This window comes from Oncorhynchus gorbuscha, linkage group LG08 (genome assembly GCF_021184085.1).
Source record: "Oncorhynchus gorbuscha isolate QuinsamMale2020 ecotype Even-year linkage group LG08, OgorEven_v1.0, whole genome shotgun sequence".
Lineage (NCBI taxonomy): Eukaryota > Metazoa > Chordata > Actinopteri > Salmoniformes > Salmonidae > Oncorhynchus > Oncorhynchus gorbuscha.
Window position 1 is genome coordinate 66142332 of NC_060180.1, and position 18861 is coordinate 66161192.

General features: G+C 45.7%; 1 protein-coding gene across 1 annotated transcript; it reads right to left on the bottom strand.

Annotated features, from left to right (window-relative positions):
* Positions 1-5191: 5191 nt before the first annotated feature.
* Positions 5192-17308, bottom strand: LOC124040683 (extensin-1-like). Its single transcript, XM_046357759.1, has 2 exons — positions 17230-17308; positions 5192-6282 (listed from the first exon to the last, which is right to left on the bottom strand). The coding sequence occupies exons 1-2, from the start codon at positions 17306-17308 to the stop codon at positions 5192-5194; spliced, it is 1170 nt and encodes a 389-aa protein (XP_046213715.1).
* Positions 17309-18861: the final 1553 nt, after the last annotated feature.

An 18861-nucleotide genomic window follows, 5' to 3' on the forward strand; every position in this document is an offset into this window, starting at 1 on the left:
GTCCCATTATGTCTGGTGAAAACCAAACACTGCATTCCACAGTAAGAACCGCAGACCAAAGGTCAGCATGGTGATGGTAGTGTGATGGTTGTATGATGGTTGTGTGATGGTAGTGTAATGGTAGTGTGATGCTTTGCTGCCTGAGGACCTGGACAACTTGCCTTAATAGTAAGGATCCATGAATTCTGCTCTGTATCAGAGAATTCTACAGGAGAGTGTCAGGCCATCCATCTGTGAGCTGAAGCGGACCTGGGTCGTGCAACAAGACAATGATCCAGAACACACAATCAAGTCTACATGAAAATGTCTAAAAAGCAACACATTTTAAGATTTGGAATGACCTAGTCAAACTCCAGTCTTAATCTCAATTGAGGTGTTGTGGCAGGACTTGAAACGAGCAGTTCTGTAACGGTTTTCTAGGTGTGGTGAAGGAGAGTCGGACCAAACTGCAGCGTGTAGATTGCGATCCATGTTTAATGAACAAAAACGTAACACAAATCTAAAACACAAACACTACAAAACGTAACGAAAACTGAAACAGCCTATACTAGTGAAAACTAACACAGACAGGAACAAGGACACTAAGGACAATCACCCACAAAACAACCAAAGAATATGGCTGCCTAAATATGGTTCCCAATCAGAGACAACGATAAACACCTGCCTCTGATTGAGAACCACTCCAGACAGCCATAGACTTTGCTAGATCACCCCACTAGCTACAATCCCAATACATACCAAAACCCCAAGACAAAACACACCACAATACAAAAACCCCATGCCACACCCTGGCCTGAACCAAACATGAAGATAAACAGAAAATACTTCGACCAGGGCGTGACAAGTTCATGCTTGAGAACCCGCAAACGTCGCTGAGTTACAGCAGCTCTGCATGGAAGAGTGGGCCACAATTCCTCCACAGCAACGTGAAAGACTTGATCAACAACTACAGGAAGCATTTGGTTGCAGTCATTTCTGCTGAAGGATGCACAACCAGTTATTGAGTGAAAGGGGGCAATTACTTTTTCATACAGGGGCATTTGGGTGTTGCATAACTTTATTTATGAAATAAATGAAATAAGTATGTAATTGTTGTGTTATTAGTTCACTCAGGTTTCCTTTATCTAATATGAGATTTTGGTTGAAGATCTGATAACATTCAGTATCCAAAATATGCAAAAATAGAGAACATTTGAACGGGGACAGACGCATTTTCACGGCAACCATACAATTTAAGCTGCATTCAGTAATTAAACAGCTCAAGTAACAAATTAATATTCTTCTTGGCCATGGGTATTCTGAAGTGCTGGCCAGAAGGAAGCCTCTCGAACTGAGGGTGTGGAGGGTGGGAGGGGTCACCAACAACAGCCAGTGTCTTCCTTTTGGTTGCCTTGTGGGACAGACTGCTCAATTGTGTCTGTGGTCGACCAATTTTTTTTGCTGGCTGTGTTTACTATTCTGTTCAGTTTTCTTCTGCTCCTCATACTCAGATTACCATACCAGACTGTCATATTGAATGTGAGGATGCTCTCCATCAGACTGCTGTACACCCTCTCCAGAACATCCTGGCTGACCCCTGACCCCTTCAATTTCCTAATTAGAAACAGGCACTGGCAAATTATTATTGTTGTTATTTTTTAAATACAGTCTGCAATCTTTGTAAAGCTCAGCTTGTCATCAATTTGTGTCCCTAGGTCTTTGAAACACTCAACCACCTCCACTGGTTGGTCATTCAGAGAGAGTGGTTGGGACATCGGCAGGTTGTTGCCATTGATGATTAGCTCCTTTGTCTTGTCCACATTGATGTGGGAGCACTTGACCGGTCCGGGACCATTCTGGAAGGTTGTTGGCCTGTTTAAAATAGGTGTCCCCATCTGACGTAGTAAATTGTCCCACCAGAGCCATGTCATCTGCTTACTTAAAAAGGCTCACATTGTTTCCTGGATGAAGAGAGTGAAGAAGTGAAAGAGAGAATCAATGCGTTCCAGTTGCATTAACCAGTCAGTCAGGTATCTGACCCATGCTGTGCAGTCAGAGGTTGGCCACCCAGCCTCCAGTATGACTGCTCTTCTCTCCTCTCCCGGGCTTAGCTGTCACTGTTCTAATTGCCTGGCTGTGACCCCACCCCCCTCCATTCACCGGCTAATTAGTCTTTCTTTAGGGCTCTCCAATTCAGTTCAGTTTAATACAATTATAGCTTTATTGGCATGGAAACTGAGGGGAATTACATTGTCAAAAGTGAATTATGACTCACTCTCTATTTCTACAGGAGTTTTCCTTCAGTATTTTGGATTAGGGTAGAGGACTGGCAATCTGTTTGCTGAGAGGTCTTGAATGTGTGTTGATTGGATTATTGTACTTACTATGCTCTCAGTTTGTTTTTTACAGTTTCTTAGTGTCTTAGTGTGGACTATAACGTGGAGTGAATGACCGCCCAAAAATATCCCTGGCATACCTAGCACAACCCCCCCACACACAAGCACTCATACATAAACACACATATTAATATGGACTGTAGCACGTCTTCCCTCCTTTCCTTCAGGTGCCAGGGAATAATTTAACCAGACGGGGGAAGTTCTAACAGAAAAAGAACAGAAGAGGATGTGAGAATTAGAGCAGAGATTGAAGGCATGCAAATTACATGATCATGATATGCTAATGAGCAGGGTGAGGGAGGGTTGCAGGCTGGGGTGAGGGGGGGTACAGTTTAGTTAGGGAGTGGGCTGGCGAAACAGCGGGCATATGGGCGCTGCTTGGGCGAGCAGTGAGTACACACATTGCCATGCTGAGAGAGAGAACATTTAGCAAAGGAGAGAGAGAGAAAAATCAAGATTGAAGGAGAGAAATAGAGAAAAGACAAGAGAGATGGCCCCACAGGTTAATGGATGCTGATTGATTCCCAAATTACATTTCACAACTACACTCCTGTTCTTTTCTCTCACCATTCCACACACACTCCCTCTCTTTTCTCTCACCATTACACACACACTCCCTCTCTTTTCCCACCTTTGTTTTGTTGTATTTGTTTCTCAGTAACTTGCACTTTGCAGTCTTTATAGATCCTGTAGACACAAGCTTAATGAGCAAAGTCGAAATAACAGGCAGTACCTCAAATAAAATCTCTGGAGAGCCCTTTGACTCAGACGAGAAATCAAGTTTACCCCCAGTGATGCGTTGGGCTGATCGCAGGACCACCCTCTGGAGAGCCCTTTGACTCAGACGAGAAATCAAGTTTACCCCCAGTGATGCGTTGGGCTGATCGCAGGACCACCCTCTGGAGAGCCCTTTGACTCAGACGAGAAATCAAAGTTTACCCCCAGTGATGCGTTGGGCTGATCGCAGGACCACCCTCTGGAGAGCCCTTTGACTCAGACGAGAAATCAAGTTTACCCCCAGTGATGCGTTGGGCTGATCGCAGGACCACCCTCTGGAGAGCCCTTTGACTCAGACGAGAAATCAAGTTTACCCCCAGTGATGCGTTGGGCTGATCGCAGCACCACCCTCTGGAGAGCCCTTTGACTCAGATGAGAAATCAAGTTTACATATTACCCCCAGTGATGCGTTGGGCTGATCGCAGCACCACCCTCTGGAGAGCCCTTTGACTCGGACTAGAAATCAAGTTTAACCCTGTGTGACAATATTGGCTTCCGCACAGAAGCAATCAAACTTTTTAATTACATTTTTTCCTCCCAAATGAAATCGGAATTGATTTCAAACAGTTCAAATGTTCAGACTATTTTAGGAATCAAGAAGTTACTGACTTGCACCCCTAAATTGAGTTTATTATCTCTTTGGGGAAAATGTGTCTGACAACTCGATAACCTGGCATCCCATTATGGTAAGTTACACAGTAAAAGAATCCTGTAGTTTGGCGATAACTAACTGGCAGCCAGCTACCTGTAAATACTTTAAATAAAGGTACAGTATGTTACCATACATTCCAAATAAACTTTGGCTTAATAGTCCATTATAGTGTAGGTACTGTTAAAACCAATTCTTGGGGGTTATTTACGGTAACATATTGTACTTAAAAAAAAAATTTTTTACAGTATCTTGTTGCCAATAAGTTTCCATAAAAACAACATTTCTTTTTTTTTTACAGTGTATGAACAAACCTGTCATCCATGCACTAAACATGATAAATGCCACTCATTTGATGACAATGGCCTAGCATCCAAAAACAAGTCTTGGCTACCAAGTGTTGGAATCTCAGTCATTCTACCTGCCTATATATGTGTTCTTGGCCTACCTAAACCAGAACAGAGTATTTGCCATGAATGACAGTGTCTATGGGAGTTGGGACTTACCATCTCTTCTTTAGTCAGACAGATTGAGCAAGACAGAGTGTGACACTCCTTTGGAACCATGTCATCTCATACATTCCATTCTTCTTTATCAAACACACAGAAAGTCTGTCCGGGTCTGGCAAAGCGCCAACGTCTTCCACTCGATCTTCCCTGACAAAACCGGAGAGGCCCATTCAACCGCTGTCTCCATTTGGACTTTAAATACATTTTAAGGGACTGAATGGGGAGACCATATCACAATCTGTTTTTTTAGGTGGTGCGGGTGGGGTAGCAGATCTTTATTGAACAAGACTGCACATATGCGACCTCCGCGCGCCATAACGTGTGATGGAACACTTTACCTCGAGATAAGCACGGGAATGAGAAAAAAACGATATAAAAAAATCGGGCGACGAACGCAATTCTATTTTTTTAATGCAAAATATTAATGATCTTTCATTTGGTTCTCATCAGAAAGGCTGCCGGGGGAAATTGCATTCTATACTGGTGAAAGAAAGCCAGAGCGAGACTGGATAATGGGCAATAGGTGTGTAGCCTAGGAAAAGAAACGAGAGAGGGAGGGAGAAACGCCAAATACCCTGATGGGGTGGGGGTAGAGAGCAGGGGAGAGTGGATAAGGTTGGAGCGGGGGAGAGAAGAAAATGGAGAGATTGGAAATATAAATTTATGACATTGAAAATGACTATGACAGAGTCGGGACAGGTCCCTTTACTCTCTCCTCTCTTTGGTAGCAGTCAACCTTGCAATGAGGGCAGATCACACAGAAATATGCTGTTGGGGGGTGCTGAGCGCCGCAGACCGGATGAAATGAGGGGAGTGGAAGAGGTATGGATGCTTAGGTAAGGTGGGGTGAGGGGTGAGGGGTGAGGGGTGGGGGTAGCCTGCTAGATGGGGGTAAGGTGGGCAGCCTGGTAGACAGGGGTGGGGGTAGCCTGGTAGACGGGGGTGGGGTAGCCTTGTAGACAGGGGTGGGGTAGCTTGGTAGACGGGGGTGAGGGGGTAGCCTGGTAGATGGGGGTGGGGGTAGCCTGGTAGACAGGGGTGGGGGTAGCCTGGTAGACAAGGGTGGGGGTAGCCTGGTAGATGGGGGTGGGGATAGCCTGGTAGATGGGGGTGGGGGTAGCCTGGTAGACGGGGGTGGGGATAGCCTGGTAGATGGGGGTGGGGATAGCCTGGTAGACGGGGGTGGGGGTAGCCTGGTAGATGGGGGTGGGGGTAGCCTGGTAGATGGGGGTGGGGATAGCCTGGTAGATGGGGGTGGGTAGCCTGGTAGACAGGGGTGGGGATAGCCTGGTAGACGGGGGTGGGGATAGCCTGGTAGATGGGGGTGGGGATAGCCTGGTAGACGGGGGTGAGGGGGTAGCCTGGTAGACGGGGGTGGGGATAGCCTGGTAGATGGGGATGGGTAGCCTGGTAGACGGGGGTGGGGATTGCCTTGTAGACGGGGGTGAGGGGGTAGCCTGGTAGACGGGGGTGGGGATTGCCTTGTAGACGGGGGTGAGGGGGTAGCCTGGTAGACGGGGGTGGGGATAGCCTGGTAGACGGGGGTGGGGGTAGCCTGGTAGACGGGGGTGGGGATAGCCTGGTAGACGGGGGTGGGGATAGCCTGGTAGACGGGGGTGGGGATAGCCTGGTAGACGGGGGTGGGGGTAGCCTGGTAGACGGGGGTGAGGGGGTAGCCTGGTAGACGGGGGTGGGGATTGCCTTGTAGACGGGGGTGAGGGGGTAGCCTGGTAGACGGGGGTGGGGATAGCCTGGTAGACGGGGGTGGGGATAGCCTGGTAGACGGGGGTGGGGGTAGCCTGGTAGACGGGGGTGGGGATAGCCTGGTAGACGGGGTTGGGGGTAGCCTGGTAGGGGTGAAGAAGGCCATGAGCGGGTGAGATGATGTTGTCAGTGACCGATGTAAATCGCAGCACTAACAGACACAGTCGGCTGGGTGCGCAGGGCGGGGCCTGCCGCCACGGCAATGGCACTGACAAATTGAATATTTTCGGAGGACTTAATCAGAGGAAAATGGGGTTTCATCTGTACGCCTCCCAGCTGCCTGCAAAAAAATAAATGATTGCCTGTCCCTCTTGTTTTCACCCTCTCGTCCCTCTCTCTTTCTTTTCTCCCTAGCACTCTCTCTCTCTCTCTCACTGAGCACAGCGACTGAACCATGGGAAGGTTACCAAAAGGGAGTATCTGTGGCATTCTACAAAAGGAGAGGGAAACACAAGAGCACACACACACACATAGACCTTACAGAAATATGTATTCAATGTTTATGTATTCCTATTGGTTCGTTGAATTTACAAATCAATAAGGTCATTGGTCATGCTTGCAGATTAGGGAGATTGCGACGTACCAGTCTGTATTGACATGCAAGCGGCAGGTCATGTTCTAAAATACTGTGTTCTATTTAAGCGATAATAGACAAGAGGCCATGTGTTATGACATTTTTATCATGGTTGCGACATGGTCACTGATTTCTGCATGTCTAATGTTAACACTAGACTGGTCCACTTGCTCTTCATCTTGTTTCATTTCTTTCATGTCCTCCTCCTCCTCTTATTGTTGGCAGAGTTCTTCAAATGTTAGTGGATAAAACAAATCAAAAGTAACTTTAAAATCATCCATACATGACAAGTTACAGGTGCTAAGGCTAGTAGTTGTAAAAGTAGTGGTAGTGCGTTGTCTCGTATATCATTGGCAGGATAGGCTCTAACAATGGGGAATTCCAAACCACCAGTTGTATAATTCAGCAATAAGGCACGGGGGTGTGGTATATGGCATATAAACCATGACTAAGGCCTGTTACTATGCATGACGCAACGCAGCGTGCCTGGATCCAGCCCTTAGCCGTGGTATATTGGCTATATACCACAAACCCCCGATTTTGCCTTATTGCTATTATAAACTGGTTTCCAGTGTAATAAGAGCAGTAAAAATAAATGTTTTGTCATACCCGTGGTATATGGTCTGATATACCACAGCTGTCAACCAATCATCATTCAGGGTTCAACACACCCCGTTTCTAATTTCATATTTACAATGATTTATTTATTTATTTAACTAAGCAAGTCAGTTGCGAACAAACTATTATTTACAATGACAGCCTAGGAACAGTGGGTTAACTGCCTTGTTCAGGGGCAGAACGGCAGATTATTACCTTGTCAGCTTGGGGATTCGATCTAGCAACCTTTCGGTTACTGGTCCAACGCCCAACGCTCGAACGACTAGGCTGTCTGCCGCCCGTATACAGGTTCACTATGTACTGTACATGTCCTGATATGGATACTGTATATGTACGGTACCTGTTAGATATTGGGGGCATCCTGGGATGTGTTTAGTGTATGTTATTTCTGTAAGAGATGAGTTAGCTAGCATGCTCTAATTGTAACGGTCACAGTAGCTTCCTGCTAATTTACTTATTTCCATGACAACAGACAAATCAGGAATGTACAGCCATCAATATACTGTTGTCCTGCACATCTGATGTGCTTCCTTGTGTCTATCTTCTGGTACTTGCATTTATTGTATTTTCTAAAATGTTTGTCATTGTTATGACGCTTGATTACAAAATACCCAGTCTGATATGGACATATGTTTCCCATGTTATTAGCAAGGTGTTCCTAATGTTTGGTATACTGAATGTACAGTCTGTGATTTAGGGGCATGGAGAATTAACTGCATTTTATTTTATTTTACTGTACTTTACATGATGATTTAGGAGTAACCTTTATTTGATAGATACCAGAACTATTATGGAGTAGTGATGAAGAAAAAATTGGATGGCTATTCAGAAACTAAGTGCTTCTGGTTGCAAAGTTTATTTCCAAAGCTTGGAAAACGCAACGAAATAAGTTGAAAACTGGAAGATTTTTGTTGTGTTTCAAATGTTTTCATTTCAGTAAGAATGCAAATATGTACGTAAAGTACCAGTCAAAAGTTTGGACGCACCTACTCATTATTTTTACTATTTAAATTATGAAATAACACTTATGCTTCTTAACACAGTGCGCATCTATCCCGGAAGCCAGTGTGTCAGAGCACCAATGTGTGCACCTGGCAACCTTGGTTGGCGTGCACTGCGCCCGGCCCGCCACAGGAGTCACTGGTGCGCGATGAGACAAGGAGGCTAGGCCAATTGTACATCGCCCCACGGACCTCCCGGTCATGGCCGGTTACGACAGAGCCTGGGCGCGAACCCAGGGTCTCTGGTGGCACAGCTGGCGCTGCAGTACAGCTTTGCACACTCTTGGCATTCTCTCAACCAGCTTCACCTCAAATGCTTTTGACTGGAACTGTATCTATCTGTGTCTTATAAGGCGGCAGGGCATTATGAAAATGCACATAAATCCATCCATCAATCAATCATACAGTATAGCCTATGTATATTTCAGTGAAGTACATATACATATGTATTGTATTACCAACCTCACACATAAAAACACACATACCAGCCCAGATTCACAAAACACTTCTTATACAAATAAAGAAAAGAAAGACATTTCTTCTTAAGGGTTTGTGCAGTGGTCTAAGCCACTGCATCGCAGTGCTAGCTGGGCCACCATAGATCCTGGTTCGAGTCCAGGCACTGTCACAGCCGTCCGCGACCGGGTGACCCATGGGGCAGCGCAAAATTGGCCCAGCGTCGTCCGGGTTAGGGGAGGGTTTGGCCGGCAGAGATGCTCTTGTCCCATCGTGCACTAGCGACTCCTGTGCCAGGTGCAAGGTGTTTCCTCCTACACATTGGTGCGGCTGGCTTCCGAGTTAAGCAGGCGGCTTGGCTGGGTTGTGTTTCGGAGGACGCACGGCTCTCGACCTTCACCTCTCCCGAGTCCGTACGGGAGTTGCAGCGATGGGACAAGACTGTAACTACAAATTGGATATCACAAAATTAGGGAGAAAAACGAGTAAAAAATATATAAAATACATATAAGGTTTGTGAATCTGGGCCCAGGTCTCTATGCCGCAGGTGACCATCGAGTGCTGGATAAACACTAATAAATCTTCCTTCTCACCGCAGCAATCAGTCAATCTGCTCTGCACTGGGAGTGGGGAGTGTGTGTATGTGTGTGTTGGGTGGATATCGGTGTTTGGTGTAATGAATGATATGTGCGGCATAAAAGGTTTGGTATGCTGCTGAAGGGTTGTGTGGAGAAGGGTTTGTGTATTTTTGTGCGGGCGGGTGTTTAGATGGTGTATGTGGTGTTGCGAGCGAATGCTAACAACTACACCGACCGAGCTAGCAGCTCATGCTCAAGATTATGGTGAACATTCCCGTACAAAAATAACATTCTAAACAAGCAGAATTCGAGTCCATGCATACATGAAGATGACAAGGAACATATTACCTTAGTTTTTTGTGGATATAGAGCGATATTTACACACTTCTAATCACAAAATTAGCAGAGAAGAAAAATACAGCTAACCTTGTTCAGGTAGGTCGGAACATAGAACATTTATAATGGCTGATGCAACAGGTTCAGAGGAAAAGGACCGAACCATTCCACAGTTCTCGATTGTAAAACTCTGATGAGAGATACTGAGAGATTTGCATCGGTTGTACAAAAGGTACACCAACTTAATCATAGTTAAAGATGAATGGTAAATTAAGCAATGCCACAGTAGAACATTAATTCAGAAATTAAATAACCCCAAAAGTGACCTGATTGAACCAGTCCACTCAAAATAAGTGTGACGATTCAAAGTAGCATACCTCTGCTATATCAAAATAAAATATATCATAACCCAGCAAAATTACCTTGCCAACCAGTTACCTGTAGTTTTCTATATTGGCTTGATACACAATTTAGCGTAGCTGTAATAGATGTGTTAGCATATAGCTGTTCCATCCATAGACCCACATGAGCAGAGAGGGCTTCATAGCTTTGATGACATTATCTATTTATTCCATGATGAATGTAGCAATCTCCCCCCTGTTGCCCTGTCTGCCTAATTTGTTATGATGTGACACAGTGGAGGCTTGGTCGACTTGTTGATGGTAGGTCCAGCAGCTAAGTGGGATGAGAACTCCAAAAAGACCACGAGGCTGACAAAATATGTATTTGTTTTGATTTGTTTAGTTCTGGTGTCCGAAAGACACCAGATTTATGTTTTGCAGTAGAATAGTAGGCTACATACTCAACAGGATTTCATTCCAGTTTGAGTCTACAATAGTTTGAGTTAAAGAGGAAATTGCTGAAACAAAGTCATAGATGCACATACTTAAGCAATAATACATGAGAGGCCATGTGTTATGACATTTTTATCATGGCTGTAACATGTTCATTGACCACCACAGCCATGATAAAAATGTCGTAACACATGGACTAAAGTGTATTATTGCTTTTATAGAAAGGGTTACCAGCATTAAAAAGCAAGAATCTTTCCCAATTCTTATCAAAACGTGATGCTACATTCACTAACAATGGTTGTCAAGTGCAATTTTAGGCGTTCTCTGGTTGTTAGTTCTATTAGTATTGACTATTGACTGCCATGTAAAGTGCTGGTTGATAGTTCCACAACATTTCAGGTTGCTATGGAAGCTCTACCCACCTTGCTAGCTTGCCTATTACACAGCTAACAGAATCATTTCAGACTGAAGCTGGAAAGATAGAAAACTAGCTGAATTTTGTTTCGTTTAACCTGTTTTTCTATTGACATTTCTTTGAAAAATATCAATAAAAATGATGCTTATTCATGATTTCGACTGACTGAGAAAAGCTGCCTGTCTGTCTTGTCCCGACTCCCGACACCTTCATTACTAAGGAACACCGTAGAGATCTAAAGTTTATAAATTGCATGGCTGGGCAGTGGATCTGTCTACATAGCTGTTGTTGTAGTAGTAGTAGTAGTAGTAGTAGTAGTAGTAGTAGTAGTAGTAGTAGTAGTAGTAGTAGTAGTAGCACATTGCTCAGTAACAATGGTATTCTTCATGAATGTACTGGCAATGTGTGTGTTGTGTAGTATGGGCAGGACAGATGAACAATGGGAATTCCAAACCACCCGTTGCATAATAGACTATTAGGCTACAACTGAGATAGGTTGGAAACATACTGCATGACAGACCATGTATTGGGAACATATATTATCTAGCATTTGTCAATTTAATGTGGACATAATCATGGCCACAAACCCAAGAGCTTTGTCTTAGGGTAGACTATCTAGTCCAAATGCCCCATCAGAATCCTCCCTCTCTCCCATTGGTTAAAGGTCAAGTTAAAGCTGGGAAGGAAGTATATCTGCAGGAGAACCCAGATCCACCTGGGTGCCACAGTAACAACAGGGCAGCGGACCACAACCGAGCATGAATCACTTAGCGGAGCAACAGTGAAATTTGTCACCTTTTGCAGCAGATTACCTCCCTGACATGAGTACAGTTATTACTTTACAGGATCAGGGACAGGGGGAGGGAGGGCTGGGGAGAGGACCACTGAGCTGGTCGATTATCTCTGAGATCTGGCTACTGCAGGCCCCCAGGCCTAGCCTTATAGCAGCTCAACAAAACATCACCATAAAAAATAAAAAATAAATTTAAAAAAGACATCACCATAGCAACACCCACTCCAGTAGGTATATTTCACGTGTCATCCCCAAAGCCAACACCTCCTTTGGCTGCCTTTCCTTCTAGTTCTCTGCTGCCAATGACTGGAATTAATTGCAAAAATCACTGAAGCTGGAGACTCATATCTCCCTCACTAACTTTAAGCATTAGCTGTCAGAGCAGCTTACCAATTACTGCACCTGTACACAGGCCATCTGTAAATAGACCACCCAACGACCTCATCCCCATATTGTTATTTATTTTTCTTGCTCTTTTACACCCCAGTATCTCTACTTGCACATCATGATCTGCACATCTGTCACTCCATTGTTAATGCTAAATTGTAATTATTTTGCCACTATGGCCTATTTATTGTCTTACCTCACTAATCTTACTACATTTGCACACACTGTACATATATTTTTCTATTGTGTTATTGACTGTATGTTTGTTTATCCCATTTGTAACTCTGTGTTGTTGTTTTTGTCGCACTGCTTTGCTTTATCTTGGCCAGGTCGCAGTTGTAAATGAGAACTTGTTCTCACCTAGCCTACCTGGTTAAGTAAAGGTGAAATAAAAATAAATAAATAAAAATTACTGCCTCCCCTGGTCTGGTAGGAAAACAGTGTACCAACCATGGGTGTGTGTATTTTGCATTTGAGTAATTTAGGCTATCCAGAGCGACTTACAGTTAGTGCATTCATCTTAAGATAGATAGGTGGGACCATCACATATCTCAGTCATAAACCACATTTCCAACCACAGTTTTTATGTGAGGGAAGTCATATCGTATTATAAAAAATCACAACAGCTGTGATGGAAACAGGAAGTTTCAGTGTAATTTTATAAATGCCAACAGATCATTCGTTCATTCTATATGGTAGGATCTGTTTGTGTCTGTAAAATGTATTATGTGGGAAATGTTGGTGGAAATGCCATTATGCACAAATATGGGTACTGTGGGATTATTTAAGATACTCTTTGATGAGGGTTTCAGATGTTTTCGGGAATGTGGACAGGGACTGGATTGCTCAGATCTGTAATGCAGGTATTTACTTTACAGGAATAAGAGAGGTAGAGAAGGGAAGCCAGGTAATGTCCTGCTGTGTAGAGTAGGTGGTATACAAGTATTATGTCCATTTTTCAGTGCCTAAATTTGACTTGAAGCTGTTTGTAACACTTTCAAAAGCCATTAGTGCAATGGCTGTTTAGGAACAGATCCACTGTGGACCAGGGTCAGTCCTCGTCCTCTCGCTGACAAAGAGAGCCTCTTTTAGTAGGAGTCCAGGACAAACTGGCTTCATCTCTCCACCAGTTCTGGGACACTGTGAAGTCCATGGAGAACAAGAGCACCTCCTCCCAGCTGCCCACTGCACTGAGGCTAGGAAACACGGTCTCCACCGATAAATCCATGATTATCGAAAACTTCAATAAGCACTTCTCAACGGCTGGCCATGCCTTCCGCCTGGCTACTCCAACCTCGGCCAACAGCTCCGCCCCCCCCGTAGCTCCTCACCCAAGCCTCTCCAGGTTCTCCTTTACCCAAATCCAGATAGCAGATGTTCTGAAAGAGCTGCAAAACCTGGACCCGTACAAATCAGCTGGGCTTGACAATCTGGACCCGCTATTTCTGAAACTATCTGCCGCCATTGTCGCAACCCCTATTACCAGCCTGTTCAACCTCTCTTTCATATCGTCTGAGATCCCCAAGGATTGGAAAGCTGTCGCAGTCATCCCCCTCTTCAAAGGGGGAGACACCCTGGACCCAAACTGTTACAGACCTATATCCATCCTGCCCTGCCTATCTAAGGTCTTCGAAAGCCAAGTCAACAAACAGGTCACTGACCATCTCGAATCCCACCGTACCTTCTCCGCTGTGCAATCTGGTTTCCGAGCCGGTCACGGGTGCACCTCAGCCACACTCAAGGTACTAAACGATATCATAACCGCCATCGATAAAAGACAGTACTGTGCAGCCGTCTTCATCGACCTCGCCAAGGCTTTCGACTCTGTCAATCACCATATTCTTATCGGCAGACTCAACAGCCTCGGTTTTTCGGATGACTGCCTTGCCTGGTTCACCAATTACTTTGCAGACAGAGTTCAGTGTGTCAAATCGGAGGGCATGCTGTCCGGTCCTCTGGCAGTCTCTATGGGGGTGCCACAGGGTTCAATTCTCGGGCCGACTCTTTTCTCTGTGTATATCAATGATGTTGCTCTTGCTGCGGGCGATTCCCTGATCCACCTCTACGCAGACGACACCATTCTATATACTTTCGGCCCGGCATTGGACACTGTGCTATCTAACCTCCAAACGAGCTTCAATGCCATACAGCACTCCTTCCGTAGCCTCCAACTGCTCTTAAACGCGAGTAAAACCAAATGCATGCTTTTCAACCGATCGCTGCCTGCACCCGCATGCCCGACTAGCATCACCACCCTGGATGGTTCCGACCTTGAATATGTGGACATCTATAAGTACCTAGGTGTCTGGCTAGACTGCAAACTCTCCTTCCAGACCCACATCAAACATCTCCAATCGAAAATCAAATCAAGAGTCGGCTTTCTATTCCGCAACAAAGCCTCCTTCACTCACGCTGCCAAGCTTACCCTAGTAAAACTGACTATCCTACCGATCCTCGACTTCGGCGATGTCATCTACAAAATGGCTTCCAACACTCTACTCAGCAAACTGGATGCAGTCTATCACAGTGCCATCCGTTTTGTCACTAAAGCACCTTATACCACCCACCACTGCGACTTGTATGCTCTAGTCGGCTGGCCCTCACTACATATTCGTCGCCAGACCCACTGGCTCCAGGTCATCTACAAGTCCATGCTAGGTAAAGCTCCGCCTTATCTCAGTTCACTGGTCACGATGGCAACACCCATCCGTAGCACGCGCTCCAGCAGGTGTATCTCACTGATCATCCCTAAAGCCAACACATCATTTGGCCGCCTTTCGTTCCAGTACTCTGCTGCCCGTGACTGGAACGAATTGCAAAAATCGCTGAAGTTGGAGACTTTTATCTCCCTCACCAACTTCAAACATCAGCTATCCGAGCAGCTAACCGATCGCTGCAGCTGTACATAGTCTATAGGAAAATAGCCCACCCATTTTCACCTACCTCATTCCCATACTGTTTTTATACTGTTTTTATTTATTTATTTTTCTGCTCTTTTGCACACCAATATCTCTACCTGTACATGACCATCTGATCATTTATCACTCCAGTGTTAATCTGCAAAATTGTATTATTCGCCTACCTCCTCATGCCTTTTGCACACATTGTATATAGACTGCCCATTTTTTTCTACTGTGTTATTGACTTGTTTAATTGTTTATTCCATGTGTAACTCTGTGTTGTCTGTTCACACTGCTATGCTTTATCTTGGCCAGGTCGCAGTTGCAAATGAGAACTTGTTCTCAACTAGCCTACCTGGTTAAATAAAGGTGAAATAAATAAAATAAATAAACCTATCCTCTTGGGTGTTTTTCAACTCGCCTTGCAGTGAAAGAGAGAGACTCTTTCAGTAGGAGTCCAGGACAAACTGGCTTCATCTCTCCAGCTATCCTCTTGGGTGTTTTTCAACTCGCCTTGTGGTGAAAGAGAGAGACTCTTTCAGTAGGAGTCCAGGACAAACTGGCTTCATCTCTCCACCTATCCTCTTGGGTGTTTTTCAACTCGCCTTGCGGTGAAAGAGAGAGACTCTTTCAGTAGGAGTCCAGGACAAACTGGCTTCATCTCTCCACCTATCCTCTTGGGTGTTTTTCAACTCGCCTTGCGGTGAAAGAGAGAGACTCTTTCAGTAGGAGTCCAGGACAAACTGGCTTCATCTCTCCACCTATCCTCTTGGGTGTTTTTCAACTCGCCTTGTGGTGAAAGAGAGAGACTCTTTCAGTAGGAGTCCAGGACAAACTGGCTTCATCTCTCCACCTATCCTCTTAGGTGTTTTTCAACTCGCCTTGCGGTGAAAGAGAGAGACTCTTTCAGTAGGAGTCCAGGACAAACTGGCTTCATCTCTCCACCTATCCTCTTGGGTGTTTTTCAACTCGCCTTGCGGTGAAAGAGAGAGACTCTTTCAGTAGGAGTCCAGGACAAACTGGCTTCATCTCTCCACCTATCCTCTTAGGTGTTTTTCAACTTGCCTTGCGGTGAGAGAGAGAGCTAGCACTTGATGGTCGGTAGGCTGCATGGCTGTAGCTCTCGGTCTCCAAGACGGGATGTGGATTGTTCTGCACTGCTGTGAATCTGGGGGGTTAGCGGAGAGAGGGGGGGGGGGGGTTAGTGTATAGAGTATCTTTATACAGTAATGTTAATGAAAAGTGCATAGATACATAACCTCTTTTACAAATCTATTGCAATTGTATATTGGACAACTTTGTGATTACTCAACTTGGACAAAGTTTTCTGTTCAATAGTAAACATACTTAATGACATTTAAAGTAAGTTTGATTGTAAGTTTCATGGCTAGTTATATGGTTGTGCATTATACAACTGTTGTTTATTTGACTGTAGTTGAAATGAAGTGTTACCCGACTAATACCCATACTAACTGACAGTCTGTATGCATCTTAAATACTCTTTTCTTTTAGTATTTTTCTGCCACTCTTTTAGACTCCTTTGCAATTCTGGCCAGGCTTATGGCTGCATCTTCTCTGATAATTGAAGAATATTTTGTTATTATCTGTTTTCATTTGGAAATCTTACATTTGAAGACATAACACTCTAAGACTTGGCTGTGTTGGCCAACTCTGGGCTAAAGTTATTTTCTCTTAAAGTAGTTTAGTTTCTTTGAAAGTCCTACTAATTCAAATTGTCCATCTGTCTCATTCCATTATAATGCAATTCATAAGGGAAGTTGTCAAAAAAGTGATATACTTTTGGTGAAAATCAGACAATAGGACCTCAATAGTATTCTGTACTGTAGTTAGCTACTTGTAAAACTACAAACAGTTTGCTGTGTGTCTGAATATGCCTATTTCCCGTGGTGTACACATTTGACCGTAACACATACAAACTAAATGTATTTTACAGACGGGGGATCTGAAAATGAGCGCAGTTATCCATCTTGGAAAGTCCCTCACATTTCCTCTTCTTCTGATACGGAGCTCAGTACTGACGATTATTTCTCCCCTTCCTTAAACTCTCACAAACACAGTCCCAGATCTTACTCTCCTTCTCTCTTCTTTCTATCCTGACCTCTGTCCCCTCTCTCCTCCTCCACACTCGGCCCTTCTCTCACGTCATTAAATGTCCTGTCTGCCTGTGTATACTATCTGTCCCTTGTGGCGCTCTATGCTAAATTCCATCATTAAAACCCATTACCCAGCTATCAAAACCTCCTTGTAATTCTAGCTAATGATCTAATTTCTCTAAGTGTCACCCGTGTCAGTCAGCAGCAGGGCGCCGGCAAACGTCCAAAGGGGTCTGGTCAGAGTACCATACCCCTCCCCTCCACCCATACCCATACCCCTCCACCCATACCCCCCCTCCAACCATACCCCTCCCCTCCACCCATACCCCCCACCTCCAACCATACCCCTCCCCTCCACCCATACCCATACCCCTCCACCCATACCCCCTCCACCCATACCCCTCCCCTCCACCCATACCCATACCCCTCCACCCATACCCCCTCCACCCATACCCCCCCTCCACCCCTCCCTCCCACCCATACCCCCCTCCAACCATACCCCTCCCCTCCACCCATACCCATACCCCTCCACCCATACCCCCCTCCACCCATACCCCTCCCCTCCACCCATACCCATACCCCTCCACCCATACCCCTCCACCCCTCCCCTCCACCCATACCCCCCTCCACCCATACCCCTCCCCTCCACCCATACCCCTCCACCCATACCCCTCCCCTCCACCCATACCCCCCCCCCTCCACCCATACCCCTCCCCTCCACCCATACCCCCCCTCCACCCATACCCCCCTCCACCCATACCCATACCCCTCCACCCATACCCCCCTCCACCCATACCCCTCCCCTCCACCCATACCCCCTCCACCCATACCCCTCCCCTCCAACCATACCCCTCCCCTCCACCCATACCCCTCCACCCATACCCCTCCACCCATACCCCTCCCCTCTATCCACCCCTCTCTCCTCCATCCATACCCCTCCCTCCATCCCTCTCTCCTCCATCCATCCCTCTCTCCTCCATCCATACCCCTCCCTCCACCATCCCTATCTCCTCCATCTATACGCCTACCCTCTAACTATCCCTCTCTCCTCCATCCATACCCCTCACCTCCATCTATACCCCTCCCCTCCATCCATACCCCTCCCCTCCATCCATAACCCTCGCCTCCATCTATACCCCTCCCCTCCATCCATCCCTCTCTCCTCCAAAAAGAGGTTAGAGAAATCAGTGGCCTACCAAAAATTACACGACAGGGTGGCAAGGGATAGTGTATGTGTGTACGTGCGTGCATGTGTGACTGCTCAAATATTCCACTTTAATAGCTAGGCCAGATCAACTAGGGGCCTGATTTTGGTAAAACGAAAAGGTGGGAAAAAGAGAGAGCCAGATAAGAGGGAGAAATGCCTGCTGTTTGACAAGAGGCCATTCTAAATCCCATACACATCCATCATAAGTGAAGCTTTATGTACTCTGAAGGGGCGATAATAGCATTTAGCTTTTTCACACAGCTTCCTGTCGTCTGGATTTGAGTGGAGAGAAAGAGGGGTGAAGAAAGTGGGGTAGAGGACACGGGTAATTTCTTTTCCCTCCATCCTCCTCTTCCTCACAGTCTCCTTCCTCCTCTTCCTCCTCCACATAGGCTCCTTCCTCTCCTCTCCCACTCTTCGGGAAATCATTCCCTGAATTGGAAAAGGGGCCCTGGGGCCACCGGGGCGCCCAGTCACTCGTTTTTTCAAAGTGGATAATTGACTACCTTCGCCTGGTAATTTGTCGCCTGCATATGCCAGCTAATACATCAGTGGGAGAGAAGCCCACACACACACACACTAACCTCACACACACACACACTAACCTCACACAC

Coding starts and splice junctions, on each gene's coding strand:
- LOC124040683 (XM_046357759.1), bottom strand. CDS start 17,308: ATGGGTGGAGGGGAGGGGTATGGTACTCTGACCAGACCCCTTTGGACG. Junction 6,283..17,229: donor CCTGCTGCTGACTGACACGG/GTGACACTTAGA, acceptor TCAATTTGTCAG/TGCCATTGCCGTGGCGGCAG.